Source organism: Strix aluco, chromosome 3 (assembly GCF_031877795.1).
Source record: "Strix aluco isolate bStrAlu1 chromosome 3, bStrAlu1.hap1, whole genome shotgun sequence".
In the NCBI taxonomy this organism is placed as follows: Eukaryota; Metazoa; Chordata; class Aves; order Strigiformes; family Strigidae; genus Strix; species Strix aluco.
The window spans coordinates 50,636,498-50,660,157 of NC_133933.1; the positions used below are offsets into that span (position 1 = coordinate 50,636,498).

Genomic DNA, 23,660 nt, shown 5'->3' on the forward strand with positions numbered 1-23,660 from the left:
TAAGTGAGGAAGAGAGGAGGCTCTGGTGCTTTTAGCCTCCTACACCAGGCAGAGTTGTGCTAAGTGAGAAAAGCTACAAGAAGGAGACAACTGCACAAGTGGTTTTATCATCAGAAACTCCAAGCACCACAGACGGGAACTAAAAAATAATCTTCATTCCCACCTGAAAATAGACACTAGGACTTCATGTAAACTCTGAGAGAGATGTTTCTATTAGGTCACATTAGGATGTTTGTTTTTCCCATTCATCTAGAAACACGGTAAGATTGTAAACTCCACAGAAATGAATGGGGCTGGCCCATCACACATCTGCAAAACTACCTTCCCACTTAATACTGGTGAGCAAGAGGATAATTGACTTTTAATTGAGATCTGAGATTCTCAGATGCTGACAATACAGAACCACATGCATTAAAAAGCCAGAGCCTGGTGGAGCCAGAGGAAGAAAGCAGATAGGATTTTCCAGCCACCAGTGACTGACAAATGAAGGTGATCAGATTTCCTGGGATCCCCTCCTAGCCAAAGCCTGACCTTGAGAACCTCCTCAAAGCAGCTGCTACATCTGTGTGTTCCAGATGCAACTGTTCCAGCATCAGAGAAATTATCAGGGCCCTGTTGAAAGAAACCCAAGGGCTCAGACTAATCTCTAAACAGAATTTAAACGGGCTGAAACACCAACGTTTCTGAACAGCTTTATTAAACAAATCCACAGATGGCTAACTCTCCTGCAACACTGACCTTGAAAACAAAACTCACTCCAGGCTTATTTACCCTTCCCTTTTCCAGTGACTGAATGCACTTATGTGGTGTATTGTGAAATTATAAATTCTTTGGGGCACCATCTCAGTTTTAAGCTCTTACTCTGTAAAATCAACAGGGTTATGGGAAGTATTCGAGCTGACTGTACTTAACCCATTTGAAATCAAGAATGAACTACAGCATTTACTATAAAAGCATGATGTTTACATTGTTTGGGGGTTTTTGCTGCAACTGAGAGCTCTGCCACTGATCTGTGGAGGGACCTCAGACATCTCCCTTCACTGAGACTGCTGATCTTCAGGGAGAGAGACATTTCTTACCCTCTCATGCAGGGGCTATCCTGATCCAGGTTGCACTCTTTAAATACCACTATAAGTGCAAGTTGCTGATCATTCAGTAACGTGGGAAGACTCAAGCTGCAGACACAGACCTTTTCCTTAATCTGGTCTGACACACCACTTCTTCAGGGTAAGCAGTAGAAGGTGGAAACTCAAATTCAGTCCCAGTACAAGAATCTAAAGCACTTCATAAATCTAAGCAAGCGACATGTTTCACAGGGATATTAGTGAAAATGAAATGCATTCTTGCAAGAATTTTCTGCCAGTAAATAAAAGCAAGTGCAGAGCCCATACAGTTGGGGGTGGGGAGGGTGTGTGGGAAGGGAAGAGTGTCCAGAATAGCCTCAGAGAACAAATTTCATCCCAAGGAATAGGAAAAGATACACACATCCATAAAGTCATCTGTTGTCTACCATGATATCACAGGTTTTTTTAAGCAAATAATTAGGTTGATGAGCTAATTCCATTACCGCCTATCATAGTGATTAATATTGCCTGACCGTCCCTTTGTAGTGCTCTCAACCATCTACATACTGCCTTCCATTTTGTTGATTGATGGCTCTTTGGGTCAGGGACTGTCTTTAGGGTTATGTTTGGGCCATGGGCCTGTGGTTCAGGACAAAGCACCATGGGAATAACTTGTTCTGTCTGACTCCCCGTGGGGTTCAGTGCATGGGTCCAGCTTCTTGTGCTTCCTTCTCCTTCTGCAAAATGACCAGAAAACCTTCTTGTAGAGGAGGAGCTACAGAAGGACTAGGCATCACTTAGTAACAGTTACTCAGGACCACGCTCATTTCTTATGAGCCACACAAGAAAAGGAAAGAGAGAGCATTATGTGTCCTACCAGGACAAAATAACTTGCCCTGATCAGATATTTGGGAACTCAGCAGTTTTTGATGAGCTCTGTTGCTATATCTAAAATGAAAGAGAGTCTTATGAACATCTTTTACAAGCAAGTGTTCCAGACTTTTTGAGAAAAAAAAGAAATAAAACCTGACATAGAGTTTTGATTTAAATAGGAAGACTTACTCAGAAAATACTCTTAAGAAAGAAACACTTTTAAGCTACTGTGATCATTTAAACTGCAATCAAGATATTAAAATATTGGTTTGAAAAGTGTCTTAGTGGTAACATGTACGTAGGGAAATATATTGGAGAGAAATGAGAAAAGCAAAGAGAAGACAGAGCAGAGAGGGACACCTGAGATCCTGCAAACCAAGTTTGCTGTTCTCATTGAATTAGAAAGAAAGAAACAACAAGGCCCAAGCCCTCTCTTGCAGCAGCAGCTGCTGCCACCTTGATGTCCAGCATCAAGGATGGGTGAAAAAGGCAACAGTATCAGTGCAGTTTTGCTGCTTACTTTGCCAGAGTCAGCTCTCCTGGGGCCCTTCTAACCCTCTGAAAGGTTTTGTTCATTCCCAGCTGCTGCAGACATATATTTACTTTGTTTGAATGATGTGTCCTTCCTGCATGTTCCCACTTGGCCAGCTGACCGTGAAAAGATACTCAGCAAGAAAGCTATTCACTGCAACAAGATGCTTTGCTTGAGAAATTCCGAAGCAGAGATATGATCTAAAATTGTGCATCCATCTTAAGAGAGAGACTTAACTGTCAGGGCAGAGTCAGGTTATCTGTATTACAGAAGGCAGAACAGTAGTCTACTATATATACATTGTTTATATTATGCATATATAAGCCTATGCACCTCCTTATATCCACAAACAATATTTAGTTTTTATCCCACTTCTGTTCCACGAATGGCTTATTGGGCTGTTTTTTTAACCAAACACCATTTGCTTAAAAAAGCAAATGATGAGCCATCAAACAGAACTATTTACTCACGCCTCAAAAAATTATTCAGTTTTTGTTCATGAGAACAAGCAGAGGAATCCGGGGAGTCAAACAGCTAAAACTCCTAACATTAGCAACTGCCCTGTGAGCTGCCAACCAGGAGCTGTCCACAGAGTAGCTCAGCACGTGGCTTCAAAACACTGGTATCAGTTTTACATTACGAAAACAAATCAACCAACCCTTTTCACTGTAGCAAAAGCAGATCACTGGGAAAACTGGGATGTCCTCAAATGGAGATTTTTTAACATCAAGCTCATGATTCAGGTTTAGAGGTCCTTGCTTTTGTCCAGGAGCATCACAGACCTCTTGAGGTTCCTTCCATTCCTGAAAGCCAGTCAGTCATATGTAGCTCACTTCCCTCTTCTGCCTGGGCTGCCTCCCCTTTTTATAGATACATATTATTCAGACTTTTGAAACTGAATTAGCCTGATTTATGAAGTGTTTACAGTCATATTTTATCCCGAATAAATCGACCTCGATGTCATAATGTGGAAACAATGAGGGAGGGAGGGAGGGAATTCATCCAGACAGTATTACAGAATTTCTGCATATTTCCAAGTGGGTGCGTAAGGTTTTTCTGGCAGCAGACAGGTGATAGTCCTTAACTATCAGGCAACAAGTCTTTCCTTCATGATAGCAGTTTCACAAGAGATGGAGGGGAAGGTGTGCACATGAAAGGGGAAAACATTGGATTTCCTTCTTGTTTAGATCAATTCTCTCCATATGTTAAACACAGGAAAAAAAACACCTCTGTTTTAATACAGTAAACAAACCAACCAACCACCAAATAAGTGCTTTGGATTCTGCAAGATCCCTTGCAAGTGTGACACATAACTGAATGCACCATTTCAAGCATGCCATAGTTGAAGATCCCCATCCTCTCCAGACTAGGTTTTTCCGTTTTAGCATGAATGTTCATGTTCCTGTATATTTTTTTTCCACCCTTCCCTAAAGTCCCTCTCACCCAGTCATTTCAGCATGATGATAATTTCAGCCAAGTCATGGAATGAAAATAGAAGGCGGCTGGTAAGATGATCCTGGACGTCATACAGATGCAAGTCAAGCGTATCTAATTCATTAAGGGAGCAGGAGGATTAGGGTGGTGCTGAGCACCTATTGTTTAATTTGACATTCCATTAGTTTACTCTCTCAATGGACAGGACGGGAGGTGCAACGTAATTACAGCTCAGAATCTGAAACCTCTGGCATGTCTGAAGACTTATTAGTTTGGCGGCAGTTGGCTGGGGGGAGCACCACAAGAGAGATCAGCAAACTTCGTGCTCACTGTACCCATTATGCTTCAGTAATAAGCTGCGTGTGGGACTGGTGGAGTTGACCTTGGAGATGAAGGACACTGCCTCTGTGTAGCATATGGCTTTCTAAATGCCTTGAGAGCGGAATCTTCCAAGGATGCTTCACAAGGTGAATCTGTTTTGTATTGGACAAAACAACTGCTTTAAAACCTGGATGGAAGATGTATGATCCTAATTTTCTCCATAGAGTGAATAGTGCTGCTGAAAATGCAAACCCCTGTTCCCAGCGAGCCTCTTCTCTTGCATAGCTACTCAAACAGTCGTGGTGATTCACGGATCAAATTTTACTGTGAACGAATGTTCAACTGCAGCAACTTCACAGGCCCTGAAGTTCTGACATGCATTCAGCCTGAGCAGGCAGCATGCACATCCTACCTGCACCCCCGAATTGTTGCTCTGGAACATGCAGGGCACCATTTTCACAGAAGTTCTTGGGAAAAAGAAATATCAGAAAATATCCGTCCCCTCATCTTTAGGTATCAAAATAGACAGCTGGATTTTTCAAGAGCTCTCAAAATTCATCAGCAATGGGGGAATCTGAGAATTTAAAAAGTTGTCCCCAATGCTTTACAACGCTAAAACCAAACGCTTTAACACATCTTTCACTCAAGTTCATTTCTCACCTTGAAGTCACATCAGATTTTATTTCTTTGTTAGAGAAGTAGAGGTGTGAAGAGATGTAATAGGAAACTGTGCTAATATGTTTCTCACAGAAAAATGGACATCTTGATACCATACTGATTTAGACTATTGGACACCGCTGGCTCTCACAGATGCAGTGTTAGAGAGAGAAGCTGACTCATTAAAAATGACAGAATTCACAGTACCTAGACATCTAGATAAACTTAGGATGTACAAGCAGACAAACCTTTTAACTCTATTTCAATTTAATTAGCTTAGGGCCAGCAGCCAGATGGACAGTATTAGAGACAGGCACCCTCAGTTAAACCATACAGCAACCAGAGCATCAGGAACTTGTCGCCACTGGCCATCAGATCTAGTATCTGCAGGAGTCAGAGGCCTGCTGTATTCAGATTGTAGCCCCCAGCAAGGCAATGAAAAGAAGTGACTGTTATCTTTAGTCCTGCAATACATTCAAGGGCCTGCTGGAACTGAATCAAGACATCTAAAAAAGGTAAAACCCACCTGGCAGATGAAACCAGTGGATGAGCACTGCCGAACCCAGAGACTGAATTTCCTCTTTTTCCTCTTGCGCAGTTCCCTCTCTGTGCATGTGGCAATGAAAACAGGATCCTCGTCAATCAGGGGCTCATGTAGTACCTGTAATTGGCAAGAAAAGAGGCAGAGGGGAAAGAAACAGATAAGTACGTGATTGCTGAAAGAAAATGGTGTTTTAGGTTCTTCCAAGGAAAACAATCCTTGCATTGTGCTTGTGCACATCACCTCATAAAGGAGCAAACCCACTTTTGTTCAATGCTACCATCCAACAAAAAACAAGGCCTGGCCAAGCATACTCCATTGTGGATGGCTGCTCTACAAGTGGTTTTCAAACACTGCAAGGCATGGCTCTCACTTCTCACTATCAGCTACAGTTTAACATTCCTCCAAAATGCAGCCTCTAACTCTCACTATCAGCTAGAGTTTAACATCCCTCCAAAACGAGGTGGGGAATGGGCGCAGGAGGGATTGTTAACAGCTTCCTTCTCCAAGCTTCATCTTGTTTGGCAGAATGTCTTCCACCCAAACATCCCCTACAATATGTTGTAAGGTACATTCCTTGGTTACAGCAAAGGAAAACACACACCAAAGAGGGAGAGAAGTTAAGAGAGAAAAAGATATTTTCTGCTTCCATTTAAGGAGGTGGTGAAGAGACAGAAAACATTTTTCCTAGTGGCAGCAGCTTCAGGGAAGCCTCTCCTGTCTCAGGAGCTGAAAAATTTGACAAAAGGAGACAGAAAGATAAAGGGCCAGAGGCAGAAATAGAAAAAGACAAGGCAGACTGGAACAAGTAATGAAAATCTGTGAAAGCAAAGAAATTTCTGCATTCTGCATCCAGATGACGTAAGTGGTTCCCTGTTCCTTATAGCTGTTTTGTTATACTTCTTTCCATTAATTCTGTGGCAAAGTCATTAAGTTTTACACTATAGAACCCACCTACGGAAAAGTACTACTACCTCCTTGCAGCTCAGGTAGCTGTGCAGAACATACACATCCCTGACTGCATGGTGTGCGAGTTGTCTAGCAAGTCTCTGTTGAAAGGTCTCAGCTGATGAATGCTAACCAAAATCAGACATCTACATCTAAATCAGAGCAAGTCACTGTCGGCTCCCCTCCTAGTACACAAGGGGAAAGCAAACCCAGCAGGCTGTAATTCACACCCTTTTAAAGACGTGTAAAATAAGTCAGATCTAAAGTTATGATCTAAAGGAGCCCATTCTTTTCCAGTGACTACCACTCCAGGAGACAGACTCAGATACAGGTATCCACAATGCAGAGGCTCTCACCCTCACACCAAACCTTTCCACATCTGCATGGGTGCTACTTTTGTGCACATCTGCATGCAGCCAGTGGCAGAAACAAGAACAAAGCTGCATTAAACCGGGGAGCGATGCTCATAGGAGAGATGTGGTGGGTAAGCAGTTAAACATCAGTGATGAGCAGCTGCTGGTCTCCTGAATACAAGACGGTTGTTGAACATCACTCTGTCAGCCCAAAATAGGCACCCGTGCCCTCCCCAGGCAGTGGTGGCTGCACACTTTCATTTATACACACTCCACTTCTTAACGGCTCATAAAACATTCACAGGACCATCTGAAAGCACTCTTGTGAAATGTTCAAATTATACACCAAAATGCAGATGCGAGCAAGGAGAGCTGCACACAAAGCTATTTGTTCTTAAAGCTGCAGCTGCCCCATTTCCCCACTGAAACAAAAGCCTCTTTCTCTCTCAAGGTCCACACAAAACACTGCTCTTCCTTTCTGAAGGCCACCTGGGGCATTTCACACTTCCACCTCAGGAAATTCTGACAGCATTTTGCAAATATTAAACATGCCCCCATTTGTTTTTGCCTTTCTGCCTCTTCTGTGCAGAGGGAAGACCATATCCCTTCGGATGGGGTTGGATACACCGTTAAGAACTCCTGAGCTACTGGAAAGGCCCTCTTACCTGCCAGATTCCACTGAGTGGTGTGGTTCAACTGTTATAATCTCCCTCACCGTAGGATGGAGAGCAGCAGAAAGGCTGTATAAGCATCACTTGAGGACATTTTTTACCCTCTGTCATTAGCTCAGCTCTCTCCTCTGCACCACAGCATCAGCTCTCCTCAAAGCAACTCTACTGCATCCTGCTTACCCTTCACACTCTTTCTGCCTTCTATGACACAGTAAGGCCTGTCAGCCTTACATTTAGAAAGCAAATCTGAATGAAAACCTCTCCCCATCTTCCCCTTCACCCTGTCCACACTCAGACCTGCCTTCCTCTAGGGCCCAGGGCTTCCCCTCATTTCCCCCATCCCAAATGTTTAAGTCATTCCCATTTCTCCATAAGACAACTAATGCTCCACCAAAGTCCCTACTTTCAGTTCCAACTGCTGGGAAGAGGGAACGAAAATGGAAAAAGAGTAGGGCAAGATTTGCTGTTGCTGCAACGAGGGAATGTGGACAGGGAAACTGAAATGAAAACCCTGGAGCTTGCTCTTCTTTCTTCCTCCAGAGGGTGGGGAGACAAGTGTTGTCACCTCGCCATATGCAACCACTGCTTCAACAGCTGTAAAGGCCTTTGCAAGCAAGGCACTGTATGGGCTGTGCCTGCTTCTGGAACAGCTGATCCCCATCTTGTTTTCAAATCTGTTGTTTCTGCACTGACATGGTTTTCTTATGACAAAAGTTAGCCCTATTGCCACTGGCCAGTCCTATTAGTTTGTTCACCCTCCTCCATTCTCAGTCTCCTTGCTCCTCCTGTAATTTCAACTTCATCTCTTTGCCAGATCCTCAAGAAAAGTGGTATTTGCTCCTTCCTCATTCTCCATTCTTGCTGTCACTGCAATACCCAGTTTTCCAGTAGTAAGCTTACTGTCCCCATGGCATATTCTTTCCTGCTTCTCATCTTCCTAGATAAAAATCTACTTTCAGGCTTAATTGACTCCTACACATATTCCTGGCCGCCTCTTTACCATCTTTGACTCACTTCCCAAGCCCTCCCGTCTTTCTATTCTGACTTCCTTTGATGCAAGGTATCATGTGGACTTCTTCATTGTCTCCATTTTCTTCTCTCAAATCCCCAATTTTGTTCAGGTCTAAGAAGCTCCTCATCTAATTGCTTCACTCCCCCACAGCTATCCCATTGCCTTTTTTTTCCCCCCCCTCTTCTTCATAGCCATCCTCATCGCTGCTCAATCTTCTTGCCAAGCTTTCACTCTTTGCTTCCCCTGCAATATGTACATGCATTTCAAGTGTTGGAGTCCCACCTTGGAGTCTTGCCTCTCCAGCAATTGCTCCATCTCACATCTTTCATTCACTGAACAGAACAGCTAGCCACTGTCAGGAGTGCCTGCCTTTCTTCTCCATTTTAGATCATCTCCAAAGCTCTTTCCACTTCACAGTTCCATCCCTCCTGCTCTCACAACACCCAAAATAGGCTTGTAGGCAAAGCCCAGAGCTACTAACTCTTTTGTACTTGGGCTTCCTGGACTCCATTGCCTTAGATAATGAACAAACATGTCCTTGAGACAGCTCATATTCTCTTAGCTCCATGGCCACCCCACCAGCTGTCTTTCCAGCCTGTCTCCTGGAGAAACTGCCTCAGTTTGCCTTGTCTCTGGATTTTGGTGGGCACCCTCCAGTTGCAGAGACCCCTGGGTAACTGCATCTGTATGCACAGATCCAGCCATTGCTCCTGCAATAGTAGCTTGTGTTTCTGCTTCTTTGCTCCAAAGCTCCTCCTGTCTAAACTAAACTCTTTGCTAGTATCTGACATTTCTGCTTGCATATCTAGCTGTCAGATCTGATTTTATTATGCTACATTTGAAAGCATCTCCCTCCCATCAAGATAACCCCTTACTATCTCCTTTTTTTGGTTATTGCAGACATCCCTCTCCTCATGCTGCAGATCTCACTGGCCAGTGAATCTGAATGTCAGTCTTTACCTACAACTCCTTGCAAGGTCTTCTGAGCCAGGCAGTGCCTGCATTTTCCATGCTTTCTGAATAACAGCTCTAAAATGTTACTCATTTTAGAGTAACAACCCACCCACCCAGTCAAGTTTTCATCCAAACCCACTGTCATCCTGCAATGGTTTTCCTTTTGGCCTCAACATAAGGCAATCCTGCCTTACAGACTGCTGCTGGAAAGCTGTTCTCCTAGTCCATCACACTGGCCACAGCACTTTTCTTTATTTCGTTCTGATAGCTCTTCTTCTCCAATAAATCAGACAGATTCTCTCTCTTCACTTTCAAAGTCTTGTTTGGCCTATCCACATTTTACTGATCCTCTCTGCTATCATTCAAAGGTTAACTCCCACCTTCAGTGGAGCCATTATTTCATGCTCCTCTGCCCATTTGTTCAGTCTTCAATCGACTCTCTCTAAAGAAAAAAAATTAATCAGTTCTTACAGCACTCCATTGCCATTAAAATAGCCATAAAGTTTCATTTTCTGCTGTCAAACTCTCCCTAAAATCTGGCTTCACCAGAGGATCAACCAGCTAAGAGCTACAGGACATCAGAAATTTACCTTGCTACTCAATATTCTTATCATTGCTGCCTGAGATAAGGACTTAAGCTGGCTGTTCCCAGCTGACATTTCACTGGGCAGATGCAGAAATGTTTGGTTCCAAGATGCCAACGAGAAAGCACTTTGCAGCTAGAGGGAAGAGGAGAGTGCCCAGAGTTGTGCTCCTGACCTCTCCTACACCAGTAAGGGGCAGACAGAGGCAGCAATCCTGTCTAGTCACATCCCACTGACAAGCATATTAATACTCAGCAGGCACAGAAGGATATGTGAGCAGTGATGTTATTTTCCTGAGCTCCTCTGCTTTCTGGAGTTCAGTGTATATCCTTTGCAGGTGAGTACCCTTGAATTTGTTGCAGTATACCTCCTGAGCTCAGACTGGGCATCTTCCCTGTCTTCAGGCTTCCACTTATCAACAGTAGCACAGCTACAAAGCAATATGGACCCCAGCAGCAAAGAGACGACACTGATGGCAAGAACTGACCCAAACCTCCACCTCTCGTTGCTCAGGTAGAGGCTGCAGTTATTTATACAGAATATTCTGGGGAGGGATAGGATGCAGAGAATATTCCTGTCATTCTTATCCAATCTAGGTCAGAATACCATTTTTTTTACTTCAGAAATTGAAGCTAGCACTGCTGATCCACAATTATAATGTTCTGGGCTTTCAGTACCTTCATAAACTGGAGAGTAATTATTTCCTTTTGTTTGCTCAGTACATTTAGCAAAATAATTATAATTCACTAGACTGTTTTCTTTGTTTTGGTATATTGGCATAGTTCTCTCTCTCCCTCTGTTTCCTTTCATAGGAACTCTGGCATCATTTTTGCATGCACATTTTCTGGGGGGGTTACACATGAGAAAAAAACCCTAAATATTCTCTGAGACAGAAATTCCACTTAACGAATCTCTTCTATCTCTCCTAAATAAAAATATAAGATCTGTAGAAGTAACTGTCAAGGCAGATGTTGCACTGCCTACCTGACACAGACTGCCTGCTCTGTCCATAGGGGTGAGTTAAACACGGCATCTCACTAACCTGTATTCTGTGAGTCCACACTGCCAGAGGAAGAAAGTCAGCAATGTCTACCTACAGCCCAAACAGCCTTGCTGCATTCAGCAGCAAGGAGCCCAAGTCATTCCTCTGCTTCATGCCACATACAAGATGTTAGCCTAAGGCCTGAGCATAGATCGTGGCTCAGGCACAAACCATCCTGATACTGTAAGTCTTATGTTTAAGATACAGGTGTACCTTAAACAACAAATCCGTTTTGAGCTTGGGATTCCAGGTATCACTGATTACAGAAACCCGGGCCCCTCTCCCCAAAACAATTTCAGAGGCAGCATATCCAAAACCCCATCTAAATGGGTCTTTACCTCTGTCTTTTCCTTCTGTTTCTGTGCAACTTGGCTATTATTTTTAATTATTTCTATTATTTCTCACTGGGCCTGACATTCTGGGTCTGATGTTTACTGCAGTCTGCTAATCTGCACTCAAGGCAATTTCCAGGGAGAGGTCTTTCCTGTTGCTTTGAGCAGATGGGTCCATGTCTCTTGAGACAGGTAGTGTGCAGCCCTGCCTGATGGCACCCAGGAGGACGTTAAGCACAAGGGTCCTTTCGGGAGGAGGTCTGGAACATCCCCCATTAGGCTACTGGCGCTACACTAGAGTATTTTTAACAACAGATCAAATCCTTTTTCTCTCTCACAGTTATTTTTGAAGCTGTATTTTAGTGTTTTTTGTTTCACTCAATACCACTGAAATATGCTGTATAGACATCACTGACGTAAACACTGACAAGGGAACAGAGAAGTAGAGGGGGAAGCAACAGAATTGGGCTGTCACTTCTTTCCTCCTTTTTTTTTTTTTAAAGCAGCATCTCCTTACCAAGCTCAGCACAAGTATACATTTTGCTTGTGGAGATTTAGATGTTTTGCCACGGCAAATAGGATGCTATGATTTCGTCAGTTCAGTTCTCAAACCTTGCTCAAGAGGGGGAAGGGAGAAGGGGTATACATGCAAATCAGATTTTATCCTTTAATGGATTTGTACTCACAGCATGTCCCACAGCACACCATTATAAGCATTTACATTAGACACAGTGATCACATTTCTGAAGCCTTTATCTTCTGCCCATTGAAGTCAGTGGCCATAAGGATTAGATTTCATATCTTAATAAGAGCTCGGTCCCAACAATACCATGTCTCTCACTGTCTGTTTTGTCTTGATGGAAACACACCTTGCTAGCATGGCTCAGTGGGAACACTCCTCTCTCCTCCCTTCTCCCATCTCTACTGTAACAGGTTTTTAAACAGCTGTGTTGTCCTAAATTATACAGGTATGATTTTTATTGTCTATAAAATAGAAAAAGCCAGTAATCACTCCCAATTTATTTTAGGCACACTTCAATGGATGTGATGCATCTATGTCTTCATTAACTTTGTGTAGTAGGCAAAAATGCAATGTTTCAGAGGCGAAAGAGGAAGAAAAAGAGGAAGATAGACACAACACCCTTTCCAAATGTCTAGGTGAAATCTTGTATTCTGAAAACACAGAGTTGATTGAAAAGTTATTTCAAGCAGTAACATATTTCAAGCTTATTTTTCTTTCTTTCCACACTTCTGAACGTGACCAGTAGCAACAGCTCCAAAAGGAGATCATTTATAGTGGAACAAAGCTTAAAAAGTGTATGATAAATATTAAGAAAATATTTCTTTGCACTTTTAAAAAAAATTAAAATTGTTCAACTGTACAGCTGTAGTCAGACAACCACCAGCTACATAAGTTTCTATATTTAGTTCCTTACACCATCTACTCAGTCTGTGGAGCAGTCTCCCTACAGAATTGCATTCTGCTGTACCCCTAGTTGTATCTGGAAATGAAAATTCATTGGAGTCCTGTTTACTTTTATTCCTGGTAGTCTAGAAGTATTTCTAGTTCAATGGCACTTTGGTTGCAAATCCACACATCAATAAATTTTTCCATAGAAGCATCACTCATCATTAAAAACCAGGACTGGCACAAGGCACAGGCAGTGCTGCTGACGGCAGCTGACAACCACAGTGAGCAAAAGCACCTGTCCCCCTGCTTATTTTCCCTTTGCCCAGTCAGGGGGAGGTAGCTGTGCTGCTGGACCGTACGGCAAACGCCTACTGCTAGGGTCAGGGCTGGTCATTCCTAGCAAATTCAGCTCCTGCATCCAACCCTCAGCCTGTAGCAGGAGCAGCTACAGGTTTTCTCTCCAGCCCAGCTGCACCAGCTCTGCCCTTTCCACTCTCCCTCACAGGAGCAGCCTGCAACCTCCCATCCTCCGGATAGTGGTGCCAACCTCACGGAGAAGCCTCCAGGCTTGTTTAGAGCATTAAAGCAAATGGTCCCAGCTCAGACAGCATCATTCCTATTGAAATATGCTAGGTACCTGCACTGCAGAGATGTCAGACACTGCTGAGCACTTGCATAGGAAAGTGCTGCTTTCTCTCATGTTTTGTGGAGACACTGCAGCATGGCTTCACACTGTGAAGCCCCAGCTCTTTCTTCAGGCAGCTGTGCTCTGCACTTTCAGTCATAGAGAGATGACCTGGCCTACAGCATGTAGGTTAGATGTTCCCTGCCAAGGGGTTAACTCTCACCTGGGCTTGTGAAGGTCTAAAAGCAGAGTCAAAGCCGTTCTGCAGAGAGTCCAGAAAAGGCTGGATTTTGTAGAGGCCATGCGTCGTCTGGCTCGAGCGGAAGGCCACAATGTGGAAGTACTTCAGGATCTTCTCAAACCGTGACTGTGTCATGATAAGTGCAATGCTCTTGTTGCTGTAGAAGCCGCTGCTCCAGATGCTGAGAACAGACTCACAGTGGTGGATGCTGGTTGATATCATGTAGCCTAAGAAGGCCTTCATTTCCGTCAGGGTGACGTCAATCCAGGCATCATCACTACCAAACCTCTCCTGGTATTTCTTGGCATACATGTTGGTCTGGACAACCATATTCTTTAGTACGTTGTCAGGGACAAAGAGTTGAAAAAAGTCCATGGCACTGGCAGTCAGCGGCATTTTTCGTGTTGGTCCTAGAACAAAAGCAAGAAGGGAAGATAAACTCACTCCTGATCAGCACCAGGCATGTCCAACACCAACAATCTAAAGCAGGAAAACAAGGCCAAAGTGATGGCATGTCAGCTAATTCCTCTGAGAGTATACTCACTGTCTGACAGATCTTGTCAGAAAACTTCCCCCCTGTATTCTGTGTCTTCCTCCTACATGATACAAATACAACACACTCCAAATAGTTTCTTCCTCTGCTCTGCACACTCAGTTTGTAGCATGCAGGTCTGTGAGGCAACATGCATTTAATTTTTCCACTTATACACTATCTGTACCTTTTACCATCAGCAACTGTTTTGGCCTTTTTCTGGATAGTCTTTTATTTGTCCATATGCATGTTAAAGCAGTGCCTTCCTCAAAACAGCCCAGAAGGATGGTGTCCAGCCCTCCAAAGAGAGCATGCTGCCCCCAACCCAGCTGATATACCTGGGCACTAGAACCTGACCCCACCTTTTCTTTTGCACCTCCAATTCCTGCTCAGTTCATTATCATTAATAGTGTGACTTTCAAATCTGCTGCTGCTCCACACACTGAGCCATGCAGATCATGTCTATGCACTTTTCAGGTCTGTGTCTCTGCCACCACATTGAAGCCTTATCCTGCATTCTGACATCCCCAAGAGAGCGTGTTACTGGAACAAGCCAAAGACACCATGTGGTTAGTGTTGCTGTCCCATGTCACAGGGAATATTTTTAGCATTACAATGCATACGCTGGTCCTCTTCCTCCCATAACATAATAAGCCTTGCAGTCCCATGCTGTCATTACTCTAGCTTTTCGCTCATCTTGCACCTTCTCTGACAGTTTCAACTATTCCATATGAAGAGGGGAGGAAAAAAAAAAGAAAAAAAAAAAGGAGGCTCTACGGGTTGGCAGCACTGTATCAGTGTAACAAGGTTATCCAGTCAGACACCAGATCACATTAAGCCGAACTAGGGACATCAAGCCTGCAATACCAGGGACGTAGATACTAATCCTCTCTCCTCTAATCCCTTCCATAAGATAATTAAGCTCAATTTTAAAAGTAATGTTTTTCATGCTCCCATCCATGCCAGTGCTTTTAGTCATCAGGTAAGGACTGTGGAGACAGGGACATTCTCTATTCTCTCACAGAAGCAGTGAAAATCAATACACATGAGAGTGGCAGCATCAACAAACTCTCAAGAGCAGTTCAACATCCCTGTGCAAAAGGTAGTGTCATGATTATAACCCAAACTAAGAGTTGGATCCAATAACTACTGCGCCTTAGTTTAACAGCCTTCAGTCTTGGGACTGTCTGAACAACACTCTTCCTGATCAAAAGCTGGAGGCACACAGCTTCTCATCTGTAGTTCTGCCTAATAAGAGTGAGTCTTCCTTACACTATGTGGTTGCTTGGATTTCAGTATTGGCTCTCCCAGCTGAATCAGAACACAAGATTTGCCATTCTACAATCTGGCTCCGCAAAGATCCACTACCGTGTTGGTCAGGCCCCATTCTCCAGTACCCCTGTATCTTAGCTCACATCCTTAGTTGCAGCAACAACTATAGCTTGCAGAAATTTTGCATGAAACAGTACTACAAGGAACTACAGAAATACTGTGGTTGGACTTGCTCTTAAGCCTTAATGTTTGGGTGCACTCTGGTGAACTCAAGCTATTAGAAGGACAGCAAAAATAGCACCAAGACACTGAAACAGTGAACCTTCAGATTGCAAAGAATGCCAAAGAAAACAATTCAAGTGGATTCCCCCCTGCCCCGCCCCCCCCCCCCCCCCCCCCCCCAAGTGCAGTGAGGAACAAAACACATATTTAAAGATGACTTTCTAATTTCAATTTGTGAGATTGAGAAATTGGAAGTGAAACAGTTCCGTTGAAAGCACACTCCTCTATATAGCAAGACCAGAGTAAAGAGCTCCATACAAACCACGTTCTGGTAAGGATGAAGCAAAAACTTTCAGCTTAAATTATAAAAGGTTCTCACCATCAAGTGAAAACTATGGGACTAGAATAGATACGCTTACTTAACCTTAACTGCTATTGCAATAATAAAGACTCTTGACAAAGAGTTCTCTTGTTTTGATCAGGAGATTTATATTCTGCTAGCACCTGCTAGACTGTTATAGCTGACAAAATGCTCTACAAATGATCCTGTATGAATGACTTACAGTACATCACTTCCTCCTTCCCCACAACTTAATCAAGTTTTGGCATTCTACAGTACATACAGCTTTCTAATAACACACTGCACAGAGTGTATTCCTAGTTATACATGAAGTCTTGAGTAGCTATTGAATTCAACTCCAGTGCCCAGGAAACCGTCCAGGTAGAGCACAGAGTTAGTTTTAAAATTCTTGCCTTTAGAAGCAGAAGCTGGGAGTGGGGGTAACATTTTAAACCTTGCCTACAGCAAACAAGATGCATTTATAAAGCATTAAGTCTTATGAAGTGAAATATGTTGGTCTTGAGACAGGTGGACTTGGACAATAGGTATGTGATGGACTCCATCTTTAAGAAGTCAAGAGCAGTCAGAAGCACAAAAAGGTACTTTGATGTAATTAAATTTTCAGTAGCTGCACAACTTTACCTTGAAAAGTGATTATAGAAAACTGCCAGGTATACTGGATTACCTTTCTTACCCAGCAGTCCTGCTCCAGCCACAGAGTCTCCTATCTGCTCTCCTTCTTGAAATAAATATGCAAGACTTGTATCCCACTGGCCACGCAGAACCCACACAGGTCTAAAAAAGTGAGCTGAATCACTTTCTGACTCAAACATCAACCTAATTGTTGACTAAATATAATTCTGAAAGCCCCTGTATAATCTCATTGTCTTAAAAAACAGCCTTTATTGGCAAAGTGAGCACAACTGATTCATAATTTACTGAGATGCAATAAAACAAGAGTGACATTGAATTTCTGTAGGAAGAGAACTGAATTTTTAACATGAATTGGGTTTTGCATAGTTAATGACTAGCCTAAAATAAATTATTTAAATATGACTTTCTATCTAAGTACACAAATATATCCCATCTATAAAGCCAATTGCATAAGAAACTTAAATAGTGAATTTGTACTTTTTAAGGATTTTTACATTGACTTAAATGGCACTTACCCAGAAAATACTGGTATGAAAAGAGTTCAGTGTTCCACACATGCACTGTTTATCTTTCAAAGCTTTACTCAGTCAAACAAAATAGTGGCATTGCCTAGTCTTCCATTCTCAGAATGAATATACAATCACGAATGTATGTAAAATTCAGATTTTTCTCTTTCCTCTGCCCTAAAGTGTGCGCATGGAGAAAGTATTTATTTACACAGGGTTTTTTGCTTTAAAAAACAATCAGGATTTCCTGTATAAGTATAGAGTCAGAGCACAAAAGAACTCTTGGAGTTTCCAAACCTGCAGCTAGACCCAGTGGTCTGTGCACACCCAGGGCAGTGACAGAGCTCTACTGAGTAACCTCTGGCTGGGCAGCACACACGCCAGCACTAGCAGTTTGGGCTTGCTTTAAATGACTTTGCAGAACATGGAAAATAACAATCTTCCTCTGTTACAATACAACGTGCACAGGCAAACTCTCCTTCTTGTTTCTCACTCTGTCTACCAGCAAAAACTTGCATGTGCAATCAGCAGCAGTCACCTTGCAAGTCATTATTGCTACTAGATCCTATTTTGACCAGGTTGGTTCCATTTTCTGTTTTGCACTCCAAAGGAATGTCTTCCCCAGAGCACTAGCTATTTAAGTTGTAAGAATAGACTCAAAATAAATGAAGAATCTAAGCATGGAAAGACATTTGTGTTTCCATACCGGAGATACGATTGTGGAGCAGAGGCTGGCACCTCGCCCTCAGACTGCGCACATTGCAGAGCCCATTTTGGCTCACCTCAGCTCAAGGCAAACTGCAGCAGCCTTGCTGGGTCCAATGCCTAGCGAGAGAGCAGGCTGCATGCTCAACTTCCCAGAAAACATACACATTGCAGAAAAAACAGAAAGTTTTAAGAAAAAGTTCACATGAAACTTCTGTGTGACCATCCTTCAGGCAGCCCCTGCACGTCCTCCTACAATCTCTGGTCTTCTCTCATGGATGGGTCACATTCACATTCTTCCCCCGCCTCCAATCCCACCAGGGTTTGTAGCCTTCCTTACTGAGCAGCAAATTAGGAAAAAAATAAGAACGCCAAGTGAATTAACTGCTTTTTACTTACTTAACTGGTTTGCAGGACTAAGTAATTTGAGCACATTTTTAATAGGTTAATATAACCTTTTCCATTTTTCCTGTTCTGATTATCAACCTGTTATTTAGCAGCTCAGACTTCACAGACTCAGAATAAAAGATGGGAAGTTTCAAACCCTATTGTAATCTATCAGTGCTTACAATGTAACATACAAATCTTAAGGAGGTCAAAAGCATTGTCATTTTGGACAGGATAAATCAGATGTGTAAGAAAAAAACACAGTGGAAGAAAATTCTCCTTTTACTCTGCTGTGCAAAAGACTTAAGTGCTCTCATTCAACATGTAACCGAGGTTCATGATAAAATATCCCGTCACATTGACAGACCCACATATTACCATATGTATGCTAATCCAAGTTGCATGGTTTGAAAACCAAACTTGTACAGAGCTAATCCAGGGTTGACTTTGAAATTAATTTAACTTCATTAGCAACTGGGCAGACTGGAATACTTCTGAATCAGGCATAGGAGTGGTAGAAGCATCAGTTTAAGAATTCAGAAGTCATTTTATTGTCCACTTTGCACAAAAATCTAACAATTCACAGTCATGCATGAGGATAGCACATTTAGGTGTATTATATACAGATACATACCTAAGAATAATCTATCCAGAACCTGATGCTTTTTGGCAATTGGGAAGTATTTGCTTCTCTGACATATGGCACAGCTTTCAAAAACCAGTCTGAAAAGCCAATTAATTCTTTCTTCCGAAGTCCAAGCAATTAGAGATTGTTTCATATTCCTGAGAAGTTACCTCTCCAAAAGTACACAACATGATTTTTGAGTCTTATTTAGAGATCATCAAAAAATGCTGATGGAAGATTTCTGTCAGACAATATACACATTCATCAAAAAAATCATGATGTTTTCATGGAAAATGTCAATTGATGAAATATGACAGGCAGTTTAAACAATTTTTCATCTTTCTCAATGAGTAAAGACCAATACAAAGAGATGAAAAAATAGCAACAAAATCAAAAACAATGTTTTAATATTTCCCAAGTGTGATTTTTCAGAATTTTGGTTTCACACTAAGTTCCCTCACGTAAGCTTTGGAAGCACTGGAGCTTATCCAGCTTGCCAGAAAATCAGTTTTCATATCAGCTCTATTCTTAATGGCCTGGAAGAAATGCACATCAGACAATTTTCAAGCCACAGCCAGTTTGATGGCCTTATGACAAGCCTGTCAAGACAGCTTGAAGTAAGTGCATGTAACAGTTCTCTTCTGCGGTTTATTCCAGTTTATTTCAGATACTGCTCTCCTGTAGGAACTGGGCAGCAAGTATCCAGGACTTTAATGTAGGTTATTATGCTGCGTGTATTTCATTTATCTTCATTTAAAAAAAGCAACCAAAGCTTCAGTGACAATTCCACTTTGTTAAGTCAAAGGAGTCATCCTAATTTATACCAGCTGTGATTCTGACCAGTATTTTAGGGCAAGCAGATGTTTGTATTTGTTATATTGGTAGAGAATCTTAGTTTTCTTTAGGACTGCCTAGCACAAGAATGCTATATAAATGATCAAAACATGAGCTGTACCGTGGAGTTGCTGGGAGCTCAGAGCCAGCCTACGAGGAGGAAATTAAAAGAAACCAAACAACTCCCAAACAGACACTATATTGGCTTTTATACGTGAGAAAGAAGAAACTGGACATAGTCCTTCCAAAGATGGTTCTCTTAGACCATAAGGGCTCTCTCAGCTGCCCATGTTTCTGGGTAAGTTTTTACTAGGTCATCTTCCCTGAAAAACTTACTTTGCACCCTTACCTGGGGAATCAGTAGCACACACTTTTGCTCTACATTTGATTTCAGTTAAGTTTGTTTCACACTATTTGGCAAAGTGTGATCTGACTGCACTTTTCCAACCTCTATAAGTAAGCCTTTGACAATGCCTCCATGCCTGCACATAATAACCGTAGTCACAAAAATTGTTCCAAACAGCTTCCATGAAAGGGCACTTTCTCTTCCCTCCCCAGCATTAAAAAGGATTTTTTCCTCACAGCATCAGCAATAAAGTGATCCACACACTGCAGTCTGACTCCTATCCACACAGAGAATTAAGAGCTGGGTCTAAAAGCAATCCAAGGATAAATGAAGAAGGACTGAAAACCAGTGCACAGGTGTTCCGTGCTGACTCTGGTCAAAACAGTCCCTGGCCTCCACACCATACAGGTCTGAGTTATGACAAGTTAAATAAAGAACTTATTTAGTAAACCAAAGAGTAGAAGTTAAACTAAATGGTAAAATTTAGCCAAGTATTTAGTAAACTAAAGAACTTCCTGCAATTCATCTTGTTTCCCTGCTGTGTACTGGATCCAGATTCCCATCTAACTTTCTTCAGCGTTACAGCAAAACTCTTGAGAGTCAAGTCTAGTATGTCAACCTGGCATAGGTCAGGGACAAGTAATGTACCTGTTCCCACCCAACACAAGACAGTCTTCCCCCTCGATGTGACGGTGGCCAACCAAGGCCCGGGGTGATGACCAAGGTGCCCTGCCCATTCCTTCTGCCCCACGCTGCTGTGCGCTAGTTGGCAGTTCAGCTCAGCAAAGATGAAGAACTTCAGTGGGGCACCAAGAACAACACTGTAATGCCAAGGGTAAAGAATTTTGGCTGCCACTCAGCAGATTACCATGTGCGATAAGACACTATGAAAACAGTTAAACTTCTAGGCATTTTCAGGGGACCAAGAAGGCAAGTCTTAACACCCTTCCCATCGACCAAATGTATGCTGTGCCACCAACAGCATTTGTCTGAGAATGAGAACACATGAGAGATGCTGTGGCAGTTCCATGGAAGTGTGGCTTGTGTAGATTTAAGCTACAGTCAAAAAATATTTAATTAAGAGAGTATTTCTGTGTGTTTACGATCATGCTTTAAGGCTACAAAGCCTTCAAGATGCAACAAGTGAAGCAGAAATAATAAAAAGCCTGCTGCATGTAATGTTGACACCTTTAATTATATACTTCATTTCTGTGATGAGATCTTACAACCTACCAAACACTATTATCAACATGGTTACAATACATTTTAAAAGCTTTTAAAAAGGTCTTATAGTTACAATAATTTTAAAAAGCCAAACACCTTAAAGCAGCAGTCAGTGCAGAAACAGTATCATATCGCATCAGCTTACATAATCCTTTGCACATTAATCATTTGGCTGTGGGACTGAACATGCTTGTCCCTCGTCAGGGGAATTTCTGCTGCAGCAGCTTCCATGGCAATAGTCCATTGCACTTTCTTTTGCCACTGCAATTTTCTATTAACATTTTACTGCACTCAACCATCAGAGCAGATTGGCTTCTCCTGGCAGTCCAGCTGACACTGAGCATATCTAGCAGGTTAGAGACAACCATCAACATGTCGACTTCATACATCGTCTGTAATACAGCTTTTGGTAGATCACAGAGCAGTTACACATCTGGCTGTAAGCACGGCTGTGCACATTTAGGAAATAACTCTACAAAGCAGCATGGATAGTTTTATGTCAGCACAACTTCCGTTCCAGCAAGGTGACCCTCATAACCAAATTCCAGAAGGCTGCTTTGGGATGGTCCCCAGGGGGGACCCCTGCACTGGGAACTCTTGCAGATGCAATCCACTATCACATCTTTCACAGGCTCCTGGTCTGTTCTAGTGCACGCTGTTCACAAATACCATTACCTACATGCAACTTCCTCCTTTCCAGCAATTTAAAATAAAAATCTACCTGTATAAGCATTAGCAATATTGGATGTCAGGACCCTGTATCCAAAGGGAGGGATTTTGTGTTTAAAGAAGGGAAAATAGCCTAGTAAATTTTGCAGGCAAATCATTGGGACAGTTAATTTATCTTTTGTAAATAAAAGTCAATAAGCAAGTGACCCAGCTAATGAGATGCTGAAATCCTTCACGTCAACTCCTGCACTTACATGCAACACACACATACAACACTGAAAAATGAACCTCTTAAGTTTTGAGCAAGTCTCATAAGAAAATGGTTTTCAGCTTTGTTCAAAAATTATTTAAAAAAAAAAAAAAGAAAGAATATAGTAGAGCATTAGAGACAACCTTTTCATGCAAGAACATTCATTTCAGTACAGAACCTCCTAATGATCTGTCCCCATCCCAAAGGAGCTAAGGTAGCTACAGTACTGGTCTCTGCAATTGCTTCCTGGCAACTACAGCTTCTTCCTGCAAAAGACAGAGAATAGTTGTTAGGGTAAGCACGTGAGTCCGCAAAGTGTTCGATGCTACTTCCCATGAACAGAACTAAGCACTTACTGCTGCACCCACTTGGGAGAGGGCGATAAGCAGGGTGCTCTTGCTGCAGCCCAGCTAGAAGAGCTCAAAAATCAGAATCTGCCCAAGGAGGTTGGTGCCAGATGCTGCATAGGGATGATATTCAGGCTCTTTTTCCAAACCTGCTTCCTTTAGGTTGTAGCAGCCTTCCTCGGATTTTACTGCTCTCTGTAGGAAAGTATGCACATGCATTTCTAGGTGAGCTTCACAAACTGCGCAGTAAAACAAGGTTTCTCTGTTGTGATCAGCCCAGACTAGGAGGCAAATGAGCTCTCATCACTTCAGAGATCATAATAATAAAATAAATCAACACTTCAATCACAGGCACCCTCATTTGAAGGCTGCACCACCTCTATCTGAGATCATAATACATCTGCATTTACACAGCTGCTTTTAAACTTATTTCTCCACTTTATATTCTCCATGTTCCTTCCCAGAACCCTCAAATACCTTGGGACAAGCAGTTACAAGCCACATGTTCCTTGCTGGTGCATTAGGCTTAGGGGCAGATGAAAGTATAAATATTTTCTTAGGACACCAAAGATGTAAGTGGAGGTCATGTATTTGCAGTCCTTGCTAAGGCCAGGGCTTCTTTACACTGGCACAGTACCACTTTGTGTGCTTTCTGGTTTTTTTTTTTTGCTCGTTTACTCCTGCCCCTCTTGTTAGACTGCATTTTCCCATCCTTGTTCTGCCTGCCCTTAGAAGTGACTGGTGCCACAGGCTGTCTGAACATCTGAACTCAAAATAGCCAAGCAGCTGGAAAGTTCAATAAATGACTTTTATATACCACGCACATCAACATCCCTAATCCTCTTACCACTTGCAGGATACATGACGCACGCCACAGCACTCCAATTGCTTAGGCTTCCTAATAACTCTTCAAAACCCACAACTTCTCAGTTTTAAGAAACCAAAGCATTTCTTCAACAATGAAATGTAAAAAAAAAAAAAAAGGCAGTCATCTGTGCAAAAAGGCGGATTTATTACTTGTACTGTCTGTGTTAACTCCAGGGTGATACAGACATGTTTACAAACCACTTATACCCCCAGGGAAGGCTTTCAGGGAGCTGTATCTGCAGAGAAAGAGCCAGAAGCACAACTCGGAGCTAAACAGTGCGTGAA

At 42.4% G+C, this 23,660-nt stretch overlaps 1 protein-coding gene across 1 annotated transcript in view; it reads right to left on the reverse strand.

Annotated features, from left to right (window-relative positions):
• PGBD5 (piggyBac transposable element derived 5) overlaps positions 1-23,660 on the reverse strand; it is a 73,251-nt gene that overhangs the window by 28,730 nt on the left and 20,861 nt on the right. The window contains exons 2-3 of the mRNA XM_074818510.1: positions 13,578-14,005; positions 5,408-5,542 (exon numbers count right to left, since the gene is read on the reverse strand). Coding sequence (XP_074674611.1) covers positions 5,408-5,542; positions 13,578-14,005 — 563 coding nt within the window. The remainder of the gene's footprint in view (positions 1-5,407; positions 5,543-13,577; positions 14,006-23,660) is intronic.